Source organism: Macaca nemestrina, chromosome 4, assembly GCF_043159975.1.
Source record: "Macaca nemestrina isolate mMacNem1 chromosome 4, mMacNem.hap1, whole genome shotgun sequence".
Classification (NCBI taxonomy): Eukaryota; Metazoa; Chordata; class Mammalia; order Primates; family Cercopithecidae; genus Macaca; species Macaca nemestrina.
The window spans coordinates 66,273,833-66,292,582 of NC_092128.1; the positions used below are offsets into that span (position 1 = coordinate 66,273,833).

At 37.6% G+C, this 18,750-nt stretch overlaps 1 protein-coding gene and 1 long non-coding RNA gene across 5 annotated transcripts in view; one reads left to right on the forward strand and one right to left on the reverse strand.

Moving 5' to 3' along the window:
* The window catches only part of LOC105475431 (uncharacterized), a 270,783-nt gene that overhangs the window by 239,798 nt on the left and 12,235 nt on the right, over window positions 1-18,750 (reverse strand). For both annotated transcript variants that reach the window (XR_011622103.1, XR_003016622.2), the window contains exons 2-3: window positions 17,921-18,062; window positions 7,723-7,875 (exon numbers count right to left, since the gene is read on the reverse strand). This is a non-coding gene — a long non-coding RNA (uncharacterized lncRNA). The remainder of the gene's footprint in view (window positions 1-7,722; window positions 7,876-17,920; window positions 18,063-18,750) is intronic.
* Window positions 1-18,750, forward strand: part of LOC105475430 (glutamate metabotropic receptor 3) — a 223,519-nt gene that overhangs the window by 107,678 nt on the left and 97,091 nt on the right. For 2 of the 3 annotated variants that reach the window (XM_011730639.2, XM_011730638.2), the window contains one exon: window positions 13,932-14,539. The exons of the other annotated variant lie outside the window; for it this stretch is intronic. In XM_011730639.2, the coding sequence (XP_011728941.1) occupies window positions 14,072-14,539 (468 nt within the window). In that variant the 5' untranslated portion in view covers window positions 13,932-14,071. The remainder of the gene's footprint in view (window positions 1-13,931; window positions 14,540-18,750) is intronic. 3 annotated transcript variants of the gene reach the window in all.

The window sequence follows — 18,750 nt, forward strand, 5'->3', positions numbered from 1 at the left end:
TTCCCCGTTGTCTGAAATGGCATCAGGTATCACAGTGGGCAAGATAGCCGCACTCAAAGGTTAACTGCATCTGGAAAGAGCAGTAATCCGAAACTCTTAAGTTCTGCCATGCAGTTTGCTCATCCAATTGGAAATGTAATCTATCCCAACCTTCAGGCTAGAAGCAACCAATTACGGCAATGAAGGAGGAGTCTTTGGCCCTCTTCAGATGTGTCACACTGGTGTGTGCTGCCAAAATAAATCTGAGTTATGTTTTGTTTAGCTGTTAATTGTTATCAGAGTCCCAACAAACCTCATTTACTGTATTTTGCAGAGATGCTGTCCTACTGCTCCTTGTTATCTTTAGAACCTACCACAGGGCCTGGCACATAATAGACATAATAAGCAATTTTGTTTAAATCATTGAACAGATTTTTTTGAACACTGGAACATAATAAAACCACAGGATAATTTTGGTCACTTTTCAGAACTCAAACTGTGAAAGTAACAGTTGCCTGACTTAGAATCTTCTGATTGAAACTCACTCTTCACCTTTCTCTTCCCATGCAGCCTAAACTGTAAAGTTGCAAGTTCCAAATGTCAGGCAGTGTGTCACTGGTGGTATTTGTCATTTACACCCAGACTCATGGCTTCTGCTTGTGTACAGAAAGGATAACAAAGTGGCTGACTTGCTATTATAATGAGAAGGAGGCCTCTGTATGCCCATCACTCACTTGCGATGAGATCGGCATCTCATCTTCCACTAGGACTTCTCACCAGGCATTGCAGGATTCTCTCATCAGAGTTAGTGTTGTTAGTAAGCCCACAGTTGCAAATTCATGTCAATACCCCTGTGACCAATTTGCTATATACTGTCATTTTTTAAAAATGCACAGCCACACTAGCCATTCTTTTTCACTTCAGTCCTGTTTTTTTTTTCATTTTAAATTTTCACTGAAGTGTAATATACATACAGAAATATGTATTGTCATAATTGTGAAGCTTTATGACTTTTCACAAACTGAACACACCTCATGAAACAAAAATCTGGATCAAGAAACACAAATTTACCAGCACTCAAGAAACCCTCTCAGGCTTCCTACAAGTCAGTAACGCCTCACATTCACAAGAGTAAAATCTCTCCGACCTTACAATACCAAAGATAACTTTGATATGGTTTAGGCTTTTATATAAATGGATTCATGCAATACGCACTCTTTCACGCCTAGCTCTGCCTTTATTACTCGGGGAAATGGGCCCTTGTGTAACATACGCATGCCATAATTTTATGGCCATAATTTGGGTATAACACTAAGAAAGGAAAGCAAACCTAGAAGCTGTGTTATATGAGGGCTTTGTGTTAGTCTTTTTAAAGCACAGGTAAAATCAGAACCAGTTTAAAAGTTGAAAGTTATACAAGAGATACTTTAGTCTTGTTAACTGAAAATCTGTCTCAAGTTAACAGCTACATGTTGGGAGCTTCCTCCATTAGAATGTGTACAACAAGATAGTAGGGGTCAATATTCCCTGAAACTCATGAAGGACACGGACAAGAGGGCAGAAGGCAGCCCAGACTTACTGTCACAGGCACAGTAGTTGCCATGGAATTTAAAGACTAATAATTGTTATAAAGGACCCAAACCCTCTGTAACTAAGGCCTCTAATGTGATGGGATAGTGAAAATTAAAGTCAGAAACAACTTGGACACAAGAATTTTAGGAAATATTCTTCTTTTGACATTAGGGGCCAGTTAATGTCCTAGTCCAGACTGATTCAGGATAAGAGGTGCTCAGCCCCCTTCTAACAAAACTCAGTACAACAGGAGAAGATCAAGGGAGTAAGGATGCTAACATTTTCTGGAGAAACAGAATATATCAACTAGGTGTGAGCACATGTGTCTTTTTGCAGAGAAGGAGATGATGACTTTCCATCTTCTCCTGGCATATTATGGTATTTAGCACCCATAAACACTGAACAATCCAAAATTTACTAGACATCTTGGAACTTTGATTCCCTCCTTGTATCATCCGCACAGCCAGCAGTTCCCCAATATCACACATCACCTTACACCTCAATGAGAAGAAAGGCAGAATGCTAGCTGATGGGGATCACGTGGAGAGTACAGAACACCCCCAATTTCACTGGAGTCATTGATAAATTATCCTCTCTCCAACAATTTTAATAATAGCTGACAGTTACGGAGCTAATGTTATATTTTGTTTCATTTAATCCTAAAAAACCATAAAATAGGTATTATTCTTGTCTTCATTTTACATGTATATAAAATGAGACACAAAGAGGTGGCCATGTGCTGACGTCATGAAGTAGATTCAAACATTTCACTAAAGAGGCCATACCCTAACACAGTGGCTTTCAAAATGTTTTTTTAACATGTCCCAGTGAGAAATTATTTTACATTGTAACCCAGAATAAATATTCATATATACATGCATACACACCAAAATGTTTTAGAAAATAATATTCACCCTTTCTACATAAATGCCTTATATTCATATTTTGATATTTTTATCATATTTTAAACTCTTCTATTTCCTTTTAAAATGCTCATTGCAATTTGCTAATATGGATCATGACACTTGAATAGGTTGTGAAAATTTGATCTGCAGTTAGAAAATCTCTGATCTAAGGCATTATACCACATTGCTTTCCCAGGCTATTTCTATTTGATTTTCTAGGAATGGATTTTATAAGAGCATTGTTAAATTTACCACCAGTGGTGTGCTGGTAAATATTTAACAATCAAACCTTGAGAACTTATGGAGGGACTGATTTTTAGTGTTTGCTGATTTCTGTGATGTAAACGCTCTCACCATGGCCAATTTTAAGCTGCCAGCATGGTGACACTGAACACAGACTTGGGAAGAGATATGTGTAATTGGGTTTTGAGAGATCATACCAGCCAACTACAGCATACTAATGATTGTCCACAAAGTGTTCCAGCTAGGCAGAACTGAAAACATATGTTCTAAGGTCACTTAAATGATAGGAGAGTTCCATTATGCCAGGTTTAACTTATCAATGGCATTTAATTGTCTATCTGATGCGATCAGGATTATTCTAAGCCTGAAATCTCATAGTATCTGATATGTACAAGTTGACTTCTATTTGAGTATGGGGTTCATACGTGCTATAACTTGAAGAACATCAATTAGGCCTTGATACTTTACCATCTGTACACAAAGGTATCGAAAATTCCATGATTAAAAATGTTTCTCTCTTTATTGTTTTAACCCTGTGTTTTAGGCCATTCAAAAATTTGATCATCCCTAAGTGGATAACAAATTAACTTGCATTAATGTGCCAAAACTGATGGTTTAATATATCAGGTGACTTGATTGTGGTAAGAGAATTGAGAAGATGGGACTCCTGATAATAGCATAAAGAAAAGATGACTCTGGAGTCATTGTATTTCTGGAAAGACCTGTCATTAATACAGTAGCACAGTGGGAGCCATCATGAAGCCTGTGGCCATCTGAGATGGCATCTGTGTAAGGGTATAAATGGGATAAAAGTTATGGGATTAAATAAAATAATCTATGTAGAACATTAACCATAGTTTTAGCACATAGTAGGTGCCCAATAAATTTTATTATCTTTAATGTGAAGGGTATTGGAAAGACAGAGAGAGGTTATTTAGGAATCTTTTAATGGCAAGTTATATAAAACCAATTTCAAACTGACTTTAGCAAAACAAAAAGGGAATTTATTATCTCATGTTACTGGGAAATTTTAGCTGGATTAAGCAGTGCGGATCTCACTATATTCACATTCCTTGACTCTGCAATTCTGTGTGTTTATTCTCAGACAGGCATTTGTCTCATGGTGGTAAGATGGCCACTAGCAGCTCCCATAGTTACAAGAGCTTACATGCATTCTTTTAAGCCACTCTACCAGAGAGAGGATGCTTTTCTCCTGGTAGTTCTGAAAAATGTTCTTAAATCATCCTTCTTGGCAATGATTTGGTGACAGGCTCATTCTTTAATCAACTGCAATAGCCAGGGACACTTGACTCTGTTTATCAGGTGTGTCGCCAAGCCACCCATCAAGCCAGGAATGAATTCACCTCACTTTAGAAACATATGTATTGGTTCCCAAAGAATAACTGTGGTGTGGTTTCCAGGAACAAAAAAAAAAAAAAAAAAAAGAGGAAATGGATGCTTATCTGTCAGACCAAAAGGGAAAATTCAACTCTGTTTTAGCTGATTGGGATTTTGCTTAAAAGTGAAACTTTTCCCAAGTGTTGAACATCTTATTTAGCAAGTCAATCCAGGGATGATATTCAAGAGGCATAACAACTACTATCAAGTTATCCGAATGGGCAGTAATCATAACCGTGGAAGTGGAACCTAAAGACCCTACTGTGACAGAATCTAACACTTTAGTTGCTGGGTCATGAGGAAATTTGGTGGCTAAGGATGGGAGAGGGTAGGTGGAGATATGCCAGAGAGGGGACCAGAATAGCCAGGAAGGTGGAGGAATGCTCAAAGGGCTTGGTAGGACTGGCTATTCACCAACTGGAAGGAAACATTTAAATATTTTAACAACTGGTATGGCTGTACCAGTGTGTGCCAGCTAGGTTTAAGCTTTGACTAAATCTATTAGCAGCAATAAAGTTAAAGAAAAATATTCTCTCAAATGCTACTTTCAGAAACATGGCTGTTGAATTATGGGGATGGCTCTTTTAGTAGAAGTTTCTAGAAGGCCCAAGGGGGTTTCCAGCAAACAGGATATAGGATGAAGGCAAACATATGTACATAGAGAGAAGTGAAATCAAACCATAAAATAAACAAAATGGTAGTGGAACTTTTCTTACTTTTAAAAAAAAAATTGTGACAAATATAGCTTTTATGAAATTAAGCTAACAATATCTAATGTCTAGACTTACAGATTTTCTTTTATATTAACCCACATATTGGCCATTTTGGTACTTCATTCCTTCTCATAGGTTTGATTTTCCATCTGGTGTTGTTTCCTCTTACTTTGAAGTAATTCCTATAGCATTTCTTTTGTTTGTTTGTTTGTTTTTGGTTTTTGAGATGGAGTTTCACTTCTGTGGCCCTGGACTGGAGTCCAACGGCGCGATCTTGGCTCACTGCAACCTGCACCTCCTGTGTTCAAGTGATTCCCCTGCCTCGGCCTCCTAAGTAGCCCACCACCAGCTAATTTTTGTATTTTTTAGTAAAGACGGGGTTTCACCATGTTGGCCAAGCTGGTCTCGAACTCCTGACCTCAAGTGATCCACCCACCTTGGCCTCCCAAAGTGCTGGGATTACAGACATGAGCCGCTGCGCCCGGCCCTCCTCTAGCATTTCTGATTGTGTAAGTCTACTAATTATGAAATGTCTGTTCTAATTGTCTTTAAAAAGTCTTTATTTCACCTTCTTAAAGTGTAGCTTAACTAGATAGAGAATTCTGTGATGCTTGACCAATTTTTCCACAGAACTTCAAAGATGCCATTTCATTAACTTATGACTGTTATTTTTTCCGATAATAAGTCAGCTATCATTCATATTGTGGTCACATTACATATATGTGCTGCTTTATTCTGATTGTTTTCAAGGGTTTTCCTTTACCTTTGGTTTTATCAGTTTGGGTATGATTTAACTACATATGGTTTTATGTATATTTATCCTGCTTAAGAATTGCTGAGCTCCTTGGTTTTGTAATCTTATGTTTATCACCAAATTTGGGGGATTTTCTGGCCATTACTTCAAGTATTTTCTTTCATTCTTTCTTCTCTCCTTCTGAAACATTAAATTTACATGTGTTAGACTACTAAATATTGTCCAACTGTACACTGAAGACTTGTTGAATTTCTTTTCCATCTCTTTTTCTCTCTGATTGGATTGGATAATTTCTTTTGGCCCATTTTTACGTTTATTATTTTGCCTCTCCAATCTGTTGCCTCCTAAATCTTTATTTTAATATTGTACTTCTGAGTTCTAGAATCTCCATATAGTATTTTTATAGTTTCCCTTCTCTGCTGAGATTCCCCATCTATTCATTCATTTTCTTATGTTTTCTAACATATTTATAATAGTCCAAGTTCTTGTCTGTTAATTCCAAAATGTGCACCATTTCAGGTCTTATTTCAAATAATGCTTTCTCTCTTTACTCTGAGTGCTGTTTTTCTGTTTTCTTATATGTCAAGCAATTTATACGTGTATGCTGGTTATTATAGAATGTAGGCATTCTGAATTATGTAATCTTTCTTTAAGAGTTTGAGTTTTGTCCTAAGTGGCATGTAAATAAATACTGGTGGATCATTTTACTTTTGTTAGACTTAATTTCTTTCTTTATAAGGGCAGATCTGTTTTATACTTAGTCCTGTGACATGCCCCTAATTCCAGAGCTTGGCCTTTACTAATAGAATAGAGTCAGTCTTTCTAACGTTTTAATAAAAAAGCACAAAGTGCCTAGTTTGATCTCTGCACTCTGGCTGGCCTGGAACTCTAATCTCTTTCAGATATGTCTGCCAGGCCTCACTGAGTCTCACCCTGTGGATAACCACTCAGATCTGTCCACCAACTCCATGCAGCTCACTGCCCCACAAATAGCGACCACTTTAGCAGCTTAGAATTCTATTAAATAATCCCTGCCTCCTCAAGTCAGAAAGACTGCCACTGCTCCATGGCAGGAAAGTACCCTGTGCAGAATACTGGGGAATCTATGGGGTAACCATGGGGTTTCCCTCATGTGTTTTTTTTTCTCTCAAAGATCATAGTTTGCTTCATATTTTTTCTCCAATTTTCTAGTTATTTTCAGCAGGAGGGTAAATCCAGTAACAGTCTATTATCTGTACCTGACTTCTCCTAGTGACCATGTCATAGGAATAGTCACCAGGAATATGTGAATGATAAAAGTGATATTTTGGTAAAGATGTGTGTGACATGTGTTCTGTTTTGTAGACTTGTCTGAGCAATAATGGTAAAGTCTTCCTAAATCCCAATTCTATATTTATTACTACCAACTACCATCTTGAGCAATTTGCTTTACTCTTTCTCTCTCTCTCAGTCCCTCTCTCACTCTCTACTTAGCAATAGATGATATAGTTCTTTCTCACCAGGAAATAGAAGAGTTAATTCACTATGCAGAATACTCTGAAATTATATAAAAAAGGCACTGCATACATCTAGGAAATTATTAATAATAGCCACTTGATGGGTCATATTGCCAGTCAGTAAAAATATCCTCCTAAAAATGGTATTCCTCCATTTCTACCCCTTCACCATTTCTTTGTCAAAAGAAAGCTTTTGACAAACCCAGTTTCTACATTCTGTTTATGTGACAAACCCAAAACTTCTATTAGATTTTGCAGCTTTGAAGAGGTAAAGGACAAAGCTGGATCACAGGGAATTTGGGGAGGCTCTAATTCAGAGGCTTTGTAATGAGGGTAAGGAACTTGAGGATACTAAAGCAGCTGAAATGGCAACACACACATGTGCACATGCACACACAGACACACAATACCATGAAAATCCTGTGCACTTTGATGCTTAGGAAAATAAAGATTGACTTTGAAGGGAAGCAAATAAATCTTCAATATATTCTATATTGAGTCACTCAACCAAGTGAATACTATTGATGGGAAGTAAATTACCAGCAATCACCAAAGTTTAACATAATCTCTTTGCCTACCTCATAAAAATCATTTTCCTCTAAATTCAGAAGATAAAGAAAATAGGAGATGAATAGGAGATGTGATTTTTTTTTTTAATTTACCTTACTTAGTTTCTTTGGTCCAAGGTCAAATAGTGAAGTGGGCCCTTCTCCTTTTGGCTTCATCACCATCCGTTTCTCAGCTCCAACATGCCAACTGGCAATGTCCCTCTCTTCATCATAGTTACTCGGGGTTCTTGGGTGTTTTCATTTTATCTATTAATAAAATAGGTTTATATAAGAGGGTCTTATCAATTAATTCCCACTATTTGACCTAAAGTTTTGGTTGTTTAAAATTTCACACACGTTGTGGGATTTCAAAAAGCCTTAAACTCAGAAAATTTGAAGGAAAGCAGAACTCTTCTCCTTAACTTTAAATCTTAGTGCATAAGTCTGGCCTCCTCTATTCTGCCCCGTCCTTCATGCTTTGAAGGAACTTAACCTGTCATTTGATGTGTTGTTTTCCATTCCTCCGAATCCCTCTCAGACCCATAACATGTATTCTAATTATTTTTTCTCTAAATGCTCTCAAATTTTCCAGTTTTAATTTATGTTTTTCTTCCTGTAAAAAATCAACCAACAATTCAGCATCACAAAGTCAGATCAGAGATATTTGGGTGAAATTTATTTAGGGCCGAAGTTGAATTTTGACCTAGTATAGTATCATCTTGAAAATGACAGATTTTTTTGGTGATCTTTGTCCTCCGAATGAAATTTCCAAATTATGTTTTCAATCTCCTTATCAATCTTTCTAAAACTTGCATGCTACTTGGAATTTATTATTTAACCAACTTTTGACAACTGTGTCTGAGGCACTGTGGAACATACAACAATATCTAGAATATGGTCCTTGATATATAGTAGTTTACAAACTAATAGGAAAGTAAGAATAATTTTCAATTTAAAAACTTTGCAAGTAAAACACAAGACAAAATATGATCCTCATGATAAACATAGCACAAAGTATATGGGAATTTAGCAAATGAAGGAACCCCTTACAGTGGAGTAACATGGAAGGCTACAAGGAAAATAAATTTTAAGGTAGATCCACTAAAAATGATTGGGTTTGAAATGATGAGCTACTCATAATAGCTTCCTAAGACTTGTGGGGGAAAATACTCTTTTTCTCTAGTAAAAGAATTACAGTCATGCAATGGCATATCTCCTACCAAAAATGCCAATATAGCTACAGCTTCTGTTTGTTTACCCAACTGAAAATGGCAATCTAAGAGCAAGGGTTATGCCTTTTATTGCCTATAATACTGACAGCTGAAAAATTACAGAATCATAATCAAATTGCACACACTAGGACTAACCCTAACTTTGCTCCAGATTGATTGAGTGTGCAGGATTTGAGCACTCTCCGAAACCCTTCAGTAACTTAAGGATTTATTTCTGGGAAAGAGTATGTATGGTTTCTGGCATTTTATCTCCCAGATAGACCCTTTCCTTTCCCTGGGTAAACTACTTTTACATTGACTAAAAGTGCATTTCATTTCCAACACCAAGTCCCCGAGCAAAGAGTGGACGAAAATACATATTAGCATATGCAGAGTACAGAAATGCTTTGAGTTCATATATTCCAGGGATTATATTCACAGCAAACCTCTGAGATTCTATTAATGCATCGATTAATAAAACATTGGTGAGCAGGTTGCCTACGGAGAGGGTTACACATGCTTGTTTATAGTTGACACATCACTCATCATCCCTGAATGGAGAACTTTGACTGTAGAGATGCAATTCTCCAGCTGCATATGAATGTGGCTACAGTAGGGAGCCTGTTTATCTGAGGAATGTGCTGGTGATTTATAATGAAAAGAACCTGAAAAGAGGTGGTTGGTGCCCTTTCACACAATCCGATAAACTGTTACAAAGAGATAACAGTGGCATTGAATTAAACATGTTTGTCTATTTTTCAATGTTACTTTTTTTTTCTACTTTCTTAGGGCTTCATTTTAAATAATGCTAATTGTCTCTGAATCATGCATAGTGCTACAGTATTAATCATTGTAAGTTCTGGTATAAAGAAAAAGTAAATAAAAATACAAAGATAGTGTATTTAAACATTAATTGATTTTTGATTTGTAATTCTCTAGGAAGACATTAAATGTTACTTAGATATGCCCTGTCAGAGAGCTATAAGGAAAAAATATTTTACATGACATTATCATCAGCCAACTTATTTTTATGGTCTGCATATCTAATTTTTAAATTTATATAACACAAGCAATATGAATAAATCAGTTTTTGAGTATAGCACTTAACAATTATGTTGAAGGAAACCAATGGTCTACAAACTTTCAATATTTTCACTAATGATGAAAATAGTTGGTAAAAACAGAGATCCTTACTTTTCTATCACTCTTTATATAAAAATATGTAAGCATTGAGAATGTTATTTGACAGCAGGGATGATGTTCATTTGTTTACAACTAAAGTATATATCCTGGGTATCCAACTCATAGCCTAGTGCACACATAGTAGGTGTTCAATAAATATTTCATAAGTGAATGCATCTCTGAGGCTTTGAGATAGAAGAATGTGCATGTTCCTTATATAGTATTCTCCTGACCAAAAACTTAAGCAGTAAATGTAAGTCAGTTCAGGTCTACATCTCTCCTGGCTTCCTAGATGCCAATCTCAGTTGCAATATTCAAGTACAAAGGCAGTATTTTTTCTTGCGTAATACAAAGTCATTATTATATGTATACCTGTTGGTGATCCTACCATCAAAGAGTGCAATAGGGGAAAAGCATCTGATGTGACCAGGTAGGTAATGAAGCAAAAATAATGCATTTTCTTATTTAATTCCCATTTCCCATGCCATAAATAAAATAGTAAAGAGTCATGTGCAAACATAGATAACATGTCTATATTCCTTCAAGAAACATTCATTGAATTCTTCCACTATGCCAGAACATAGACAAACAAAGAGAAATAAAACACAGTCTTTACCTGTGAAACAGGTAGACTGATAGACACTGTTGCTTTCTTTATCATTTTTGTTCATACAATTTTTATCTCTTTATGAGTTCGGTGACAGGCTCTATTAATCTGTTCCTTCCCTATTTGAAGGACAGGCCAAAGATCCCGTTTGGACATGAAAGACTGTCACTTTCAGTGTAATGCAGTGTTTTATTTGAAGTCTTTTCTGGCTAAGAGCCCTTTCCCAATAGAGAATTAAGCTTTCTATAGACTAAAAGGTAATCTTTACTCTTTGAGTAGCCAGACTTTCTTTACATTCAAAAGATGTCTACACTTTTTGCAAAGATACATGGTAAGCCTGTGTTGATGGCCTTCTTTTAATTAGCTATTCTCTTTTACTAAGCACATAAAACAATTATTTTATAGAGAAATTTCGGCATCTTTATCATTAGCGATAATGATCGCAATGTCTTTTGCCTTCCATGGCAGTTTTGCTTCAAAGGGAATTGCGCATAAAGATCAAAGAGACCAGAAATTGATATGAAACAAAAAAATTCTACTACAGTATCAACTTTTAAAAAAAATTATTAATATTAGACTTTCTGTTGCCCTGTGGCAGATCTCTCAGGGAGGCTCTGAGTTAATCCTGAGCATTCCAATGGCTGCTGCCATCAGTGCTGAGATTCACACTTAAACAAACAGACAAAACATACCCCAGCTGACAGTGTGGCTCAGGAAAACAGCCCATCATTCGCTGCATGTGAAAGGAACAGGAAGCAAGTGGAAATCTGGGTTTTAAAGGGCACTGCTAATATGAAAAGGGAGAAATGTCAAAAATGTTGAAGTAAATACTGGACTAGCTCCTGTCTTGCTTGTTTCATTGAGTTTTTTTCTTCCTTGGCACCTGAAAAATTCTAAATGCTGTGCCATTTCATTAATTCCCAATGAGCACAGAAGAAAACAAATATAAATCAAAATAGCCATAGAAAACATTTCTTGAACAAACTACAACAGGAATATAAAGCCAGAAGTCAACAATTTGATTGGGGAAGGGAGATAAGACAGAATACTTGGTCTTTCCTGGCAGTAACTGTTGGGTCTTGAATGATAAGTGGCTGTTTGCTGGAGAAATTGGTATAGAAGGACATTCTTGGCAAAAGGGAACAACGTGAGCAAAAGCAAGGGGTCATCAACATCCTAAACACCTACTGAGTGCACATAGTTCAATATATCTGCAGCTTAAGATCTGAAGGCAAAGGTAGGCCTACGCAGATGAGCATGGTGAGCAGTAAGGCTTTAGAGCTAGCCAGGGACAAGATCATAAAGCACTGAGAAGAGATTTATAATGAGTTAATTCTTAAACCTGTGGGCAAGGGAAAGTCAGTGTACATTGACAGAAGATGGGCTACTCTGAATAGTAATTGAGATTGTGCCTTACAGGGTCTTCCCCAGTGAGACATCATTCAAATTGCTAACATTTGCTAATTTATCTGAGAGCACATGGATGACGTGGCTTTCAGGCATCTTTATTGAGTCTTGGACTAGCTAGGAGAGCCCTTCCTTCATAAAACCCTTCCAATACACAATCATGCGTGAAAGTTGAAGAGAAGACAGGCATGCTCAACTGCACACACAAGGGCATGTGGCTGCAACCTGTCAGAAGGATGCTCCAGGAGCCCGATGTGGTCACATCTCTCACTTGACTCTGAAAATAATAAGTTCATCTTATCTAGGGGGATAGAAGTAAGCAAGCAGGGTGAATGTGCTGACCAAGTGTTTGTTCTAGTGCTAGAAAGCTGAGTGTCAAAGAATTCAACAGCAGGTACAGGGGTTCATGCATGCATGCAACTAGACTGTTCCACACCAGAGTTTTGGAAAGCTCTCTAGAAAGATCCCAGACTACTGTCAAAAACATGATCCTCACAGCAAGGCTTTGCCTGATTCTCAATAGATTCATGTGTTCTAGCCTAGAATGTAAAAAGATGCTCAATTCACAGTAGCTAGAGTCTACTGTGTACACCCCAGCACTAGCATTCATTGCACTACCTGAGATGTGAGGACAAAATGAGGAGTTGCCTCACTCTGGATAGGGGAGGCAGCCACCAGCAATCACACTTGCCCCGTCATCTATAGTTGTATAGGTTATACAACAATAAGTTGAGAAATTGTGTACTTTTAAAGGGGGTATCCTTTTCTAATGTTCAAAACGGTGCTTTGTGAGGTGGTAGCAGCTCTCTAGGAATTTATTGCTAGGGTCCTGCTACAAATTACAAGAGCTCAGCATAGTGGGGATAAGGAAGAAGTGGTTGCTTTGGGAGATGCTACGTGGTTAGATTCTGCAGGGCATAGTGGCTAATTGAAAGATGGTAGCAGTGGGTTAAGTGGAGAAGACTCTTGGGTGCAGACTTCTGGCTTGAGAGCCTGGAAACAGAGAAGATCCATTTACAGCCACATAGATTTTGAGGTGTCTGAGGGATGTATGGGAAAAGCTGTTTAGCAGGCAGTTGACCTAAGAAGTATGGAGCTCATTTAAGTGGTAGCTGAAACTATGAAAATAGATGAGTTGGCCCAGGAAGAGGTAGAGGGAGGATGAGGGAAGGCAGGTGTTAAACAATGGAATTTGAGATGTTGTCAAGATGAAGCATGAGAACAGAAACTAGGAAGTTGTAATAGGTAGGAATAGTCAAGATTTCAATTAAGGTCAAGTAAAGTGAGGACTATAGTGAGTTTATAGTTTATTCAATTTAGAAACTAGTAGCAGCTTTTTCCACAACCCTTTTGTTAGAGCAGTTGAGGCAGAATCTTAACCTTAATGGGCTAGGAGAGTTCATCTGTTAAGGGCGGGACAGAGATGCTGTGGTAGAAATGTAGAAATTGTAACAGAGTTCATTGTGTTTTGTTGTGTTTAAAATGGAAAGGGGAAGAATCCATAAAAAAGGTAAGTTTACAAATGCAGCTTAAAGAGAAGGGATATAAACTCATATCCACATTGCTGACCTACCAAAAACAAAGTAAATGACTCAGTAGAGAGAGTACTGGATTTGGCTTTAAAAAGAAAAAAAAAAATTGGAGTCCAAATCCAACCTGCAGTAAGTACACTTTGTAAGGTCACCTCCTTGACCCTCTGTGCCCGTTTCTGTGAGATGGGACCACTAGAAACTACATAATAGAGAGTGTAAGGATGGGGTGAGAATACCTGTGGGAGAGTGCCCGGTGCTGTGGTGTACTGTGTGTTTGGTAAATAGTTTTCTGAGTCATCCCATTAAAGGTTTGATAGGGCATGATCAATGTAATCACTGTTGCTTTCTTTACCATTTTTGTTCATATAATTTTTATCTCTTTAGGAATTTGATGACAGGCTCTGTTAGTCTGTTCCTCCCTTATTTGAAGGACAGGCCAAAGATCCAGTTTGGAAATGAGAGAGGACTAGCATGACACATTGGCTCCACCATTGATATCTCCCAGAGGTACAGAAACAGGATTCATGAAGATGTTGACAAGACTCCAAGTTCTTACCTTAGCTTTGTTTTCAAAGGGATTTTTACTCTCTTTAGGGGACCATAACTTTCTAAGGAGAGAGATTAAAATAGAAGGTGACCTTGTTTTAGGGGGCCTATTTCCTATTAAGGAAAAAGGCACTGGAACTGAAGAATGTGGGCGAATCAATGAAGACCGAGGGATTCAACGCCTGGAAGCCATGTTGTTTGCTATCGATGAAATCAACAAAGATGATTACTTGCTACCAGGAGTGAAGCTGGGTGTTCACATTTTGGATACGTGTTCAAGGGATACCTATGCATTAGAGCAATCACTGGAGTTTGTCAGGGCATCTTTGACAAAAGTGGATGAAGCTGAGTATATGTGTCCTGATGGATCCTATGCCATTCAAGAAAACATCCCACTTCTCATTGCAGGGGTCATTGGTGGCTCTTACAGCAGTGTTTCCATACAGGTAAGATTAGCTAATGCTATTGCTAAAAGGCTATGTCTCTTTGCTTTTACGTTTTTGGGGAACAAAAGGGAAATATCGTAATAACTTCATCAATAGATTATATCAACAATGCAATTATCATTTTTTCTGGTTATAATTTGATAATATAGGTTTGCAGGCAGAAAATTTTTCTACCAATGAAAATTGTTTAGAAGTATATCAGGTTGCTATTGCAACATTAAATGGAGGCTGGGTTTCACTGGGGGCAGCTATGGTTGTCTCTTATCCTCCTCCTGGAATCGATCATCTATAGAGCCCAGGTATGTTCTCTGAGTGATGGCAGAGGTGCAAGAGAATGCAAACTCAGCTGTACAAAACTCCTTGAAGTTTCTGCTTGCTTCACACCTGCTAACATCCCATTAGCCAAAGCAACTCACAGGGCTCAACCCAGAGTGAAGAAGCTGGTAAGTATGCCCTGCCCACAGGACAAATGCTGCAATTACATAACAGACTGTCAAGGTAAAATGAAATAACAATTTGAAGCCACTGATACAATCAAACACAAGAAGGCATAATGTCATGGAACTCCATTATTCCCATTAATTTTTACTAAAGCATTTCTTTGTTCGGAGATAAAATATAAATAATTCATCAGGATATAAACCTAAAAATGTATGCAGAGAAGCCAGAGGATGCTACCATTAAAAAAAAAGAAACATTTAACACATAACTTAAACTAGATATAAAGCTAATAATTGGCTGTCATAATTTTGTTGGAAAGAAGAAATATACAAACTCTTGCAATCCTTACTTACAAGGTTATACATTTTATAGAAGGAAATAAGTGAGAAATCATCTAGCTCAACTTTGTCATTTTCCCAATCCCCAGAAAGATTGGTTTCATGAAAACTCCCACTGGTAGAAAGTACAAGAACTAGAACTCAGACAGATCTTTTGTACTTCTGTGCTCTTTTAACTACCCCATGTGATATTTATATGTTACTTTAAGTTTAGTATTTTTTCTGATGAGAGCACTAATGTCACAGTAATAAAAGACCATGATTCTAAGAGTCATACACTTTGCCTCCCACCAAATTACTATAATCAAACCCCAAGCACTAAAAGAAACTATGCTACACTCATGTTATCTTTTTATGTCAAGAACCACTTAAATTGGCTACATTTGCACTGGAATAACCTTCTTTCTCTAGCTCACATTTGTGGCATCTAAAATTCTAGGTATAGGCTGGGTGCTATGGCTCATGCCTGTAATCCCAGCACTTTGGGAGGCTGAGGCAGGCAGGTCACCTGAGGTCAGGAGTTTGGGACCAGCCTGGCAAACATGGTGAAACCCTGCCTCTACCAAAATACAAAACGTTAGCAGGGCATAGTGGGACACACCTGTGTTCCCAGCTACTCGGGAGGCTGAGGCAGGAGAATCACTTGAACCCAGGGGGCGGAGGTTTCAGTGAGCCAAGATCAGGCCACTGGCCTCTAGCCTGGAGCAACTGAGCAAGACTTCATCTCAAAAAAAAAAAATGTAAATAATAATAAATACATAGATACATAAAATAAAATTCTAGGTATAATTCTGTGTGATTCTCTATGAGCTATGTGAAATTTATTTCCTTCTTCAGATTACAACATCATATTATGAGTAATTAGGATAACAGGTTTTAAATAAACATCCTTACATTTCACTAGATGGATAGAAAATATTGCACATATGAAAGCACATCATATTAATTTTGCCACTCTTTCTATACTTGGATCAAGAGAGATGAAAAATGTTATTTTATTTGAGAAAAGAGAATATATATATATGAAGTATGACAGATTTCATATATGTGTATATATAGTCTGTCATACTTCAATCATAATTTCCCAATGAATGCCAGTCATTTCACAAATTTATATTATACTCAATATTACCACTAGTAAGGTCTTATATATATATATTTTTATATATATATATATATGCTTTTTCTCACCTTAGTTTCTCCTAGTGCAATAAATGGTACTCTACAGCAGATGTGTAAATATCCCACTTATCCAAAGTAATTGAGAAACTGTGCCCTGCAAATGGCCGTTTTACAATCTAATTTTACTCTTTTACTACCTATGTATTCCCTGAAAGAAGACAGACCAGTTTAGAGGAAAAAAATGTGGGCTACTAAAACCCTGTACTAGTTAGTTCCCAAGGGCAGAAGCCACTTCATACTCATTGAAAGACCTATCTCATTATTTCATTTATCTGGTCAATATCACCATAAAGTCACAAATGTTGATAAAGTTCTTATCTTCACAGCATAAATAAAAAACCCCAGACTATCATGCTATAATTGAAAGAGTATAGATTTTGGCACCAGAAAGACCTGTGTTTGATTTCCAACTCCACCGTTTACTGGTAAATCTGTAAAATGAAGAAAATATTGTCTACCTCAAAAAGTTAGAGAGAGGATAAATTAAGAAAATCTATGGAAATGCCTCGCCAAAAACTGACAGATTCAATAAATGGTAACTTTATGTCCCTAAAATTATAGGACGGGTCAGTGGAAAGCCATATCTAAAGCCAATTATGTGGACTTCTCTGGTGCCCAAGCAGTCTCATGAAGTCATTGTTGGTTTCCCACATGGTTAATCAGCAAGTCAGTCTCTGTTAAGCTCCTACTGTGTGTACTGCACTGTGATAGGAGTTAGAGCGAACACTAAAGTCATATAGAACACAGCCCTGATCTCAAGAAACTTAAAATCTGGCTATGGGTACAATGTGCTCTGAAATAACAGTGACTATAATTCAGAATATGTTCATGTAGCTCACAAAGTAAGAAATGACCTTTAGAAAGGTTTTGAGGATGAGTAAGAATGAAAGTTGCATTGGAGAAAGGCTAACAGGGTGACAGTGTAAATGAGATGCTGGATCTGAAGAAGCCAATCAGAAAATTGTGGGAGACGTCCTTGTACAAGAGGATAAAGGCCTTGACATGAGTAAGAAGGGACAGGAGAGAGGGCTCCATTCCCTCCTCCACGGCTCCCACGTTTCCTGACTACTCAGACTCTGATTAGGCTACAAATTCATCCAGGCCGAATCAAGCAAAGAGTTGGAGCAATTAGTCTATACACTGACCCCCAGGCACCCTTCCAAGGAACCCTTCCATACAGGGTCCTGTGTTCAGCTAGGCATCACGAATAGTAAGAGGTGTTAGGTGGCTGTTATGTAGCTAATAATTAAATTGTATTATTCCTTTGAAACATATATGTCCTTTAATAAGAATTCTAAAAAATATAGTCAATGGTAATCCAAAGCCATAAATTCCTAATGGTGAATTTAAGGCCCTCTTGTACACGAATGAGGGAAACATTTTTGGAGAGAGGATTTTTCTGGGTACCTCTCATACTCACATGCTCCTGCTCCTGTGACTGATTCTGGTCATACACCTGGTGTGTGGTAACCGTGGTGACAGTGTGCAGCCTGTAGCATTGCCATCCATTTTTAACTGCTTTTGACTTCCTACATATGTACTGGAAATTGTCTTTGCTTGAACTGAGCCGGGGGAAAAAAGAGGGTGGAAGAAATAAATGAGTATGAACCTGTCACACAATTTTAAAAATCCCTGCTGTCTAATTATAACATCTAGTCCCAAACCAGAGCTCAGGGTTTTCCATTACAAATTGCCTGTTGAGAGAGAACTTTAGAGAATGACAGCATTTTGTACATCTTCCCTTTTGTGGTTGGGTCAGTTTAGACATTGCAATCTCCCCATTTGGGCCTGGATTTTTCCGCTGAATTGCCTCAGGACATGCTTTCTCTCCAGCTTCCTCTTCTTTTCCTATCTTCCCACTAAAGGAGAGAAATTTTTCCGGAAGGCAGCACAGGAGATATCACCTGCTGTGTTAGTTCATACAATAGGCAGTTTGCTGATAGGAAAACTGCATGGAGTGGAATTCTTAATGACTTGCTGGGTTAAGCTGTATCACCACTGATGAAGAAACTGGATACTTATTTCCCCAATGCTCTTATTAAGTACAAGCGAGTCTGTGGTGGTCCCTTTTATAAAACAACAGTATTGATTTCTTAATTCAGTAATCAATGAAAACTAACATCAAAATCCTTCTATATTAGCAAATATATGTGGGAGTCTATTCACCCTCCCTGGTGAATAAGTTTCTTTCAAAGCATTTTTAAGACTGTATCCTGCTCTTCTCCATAAGCCTGCAATCCACCCACTTCA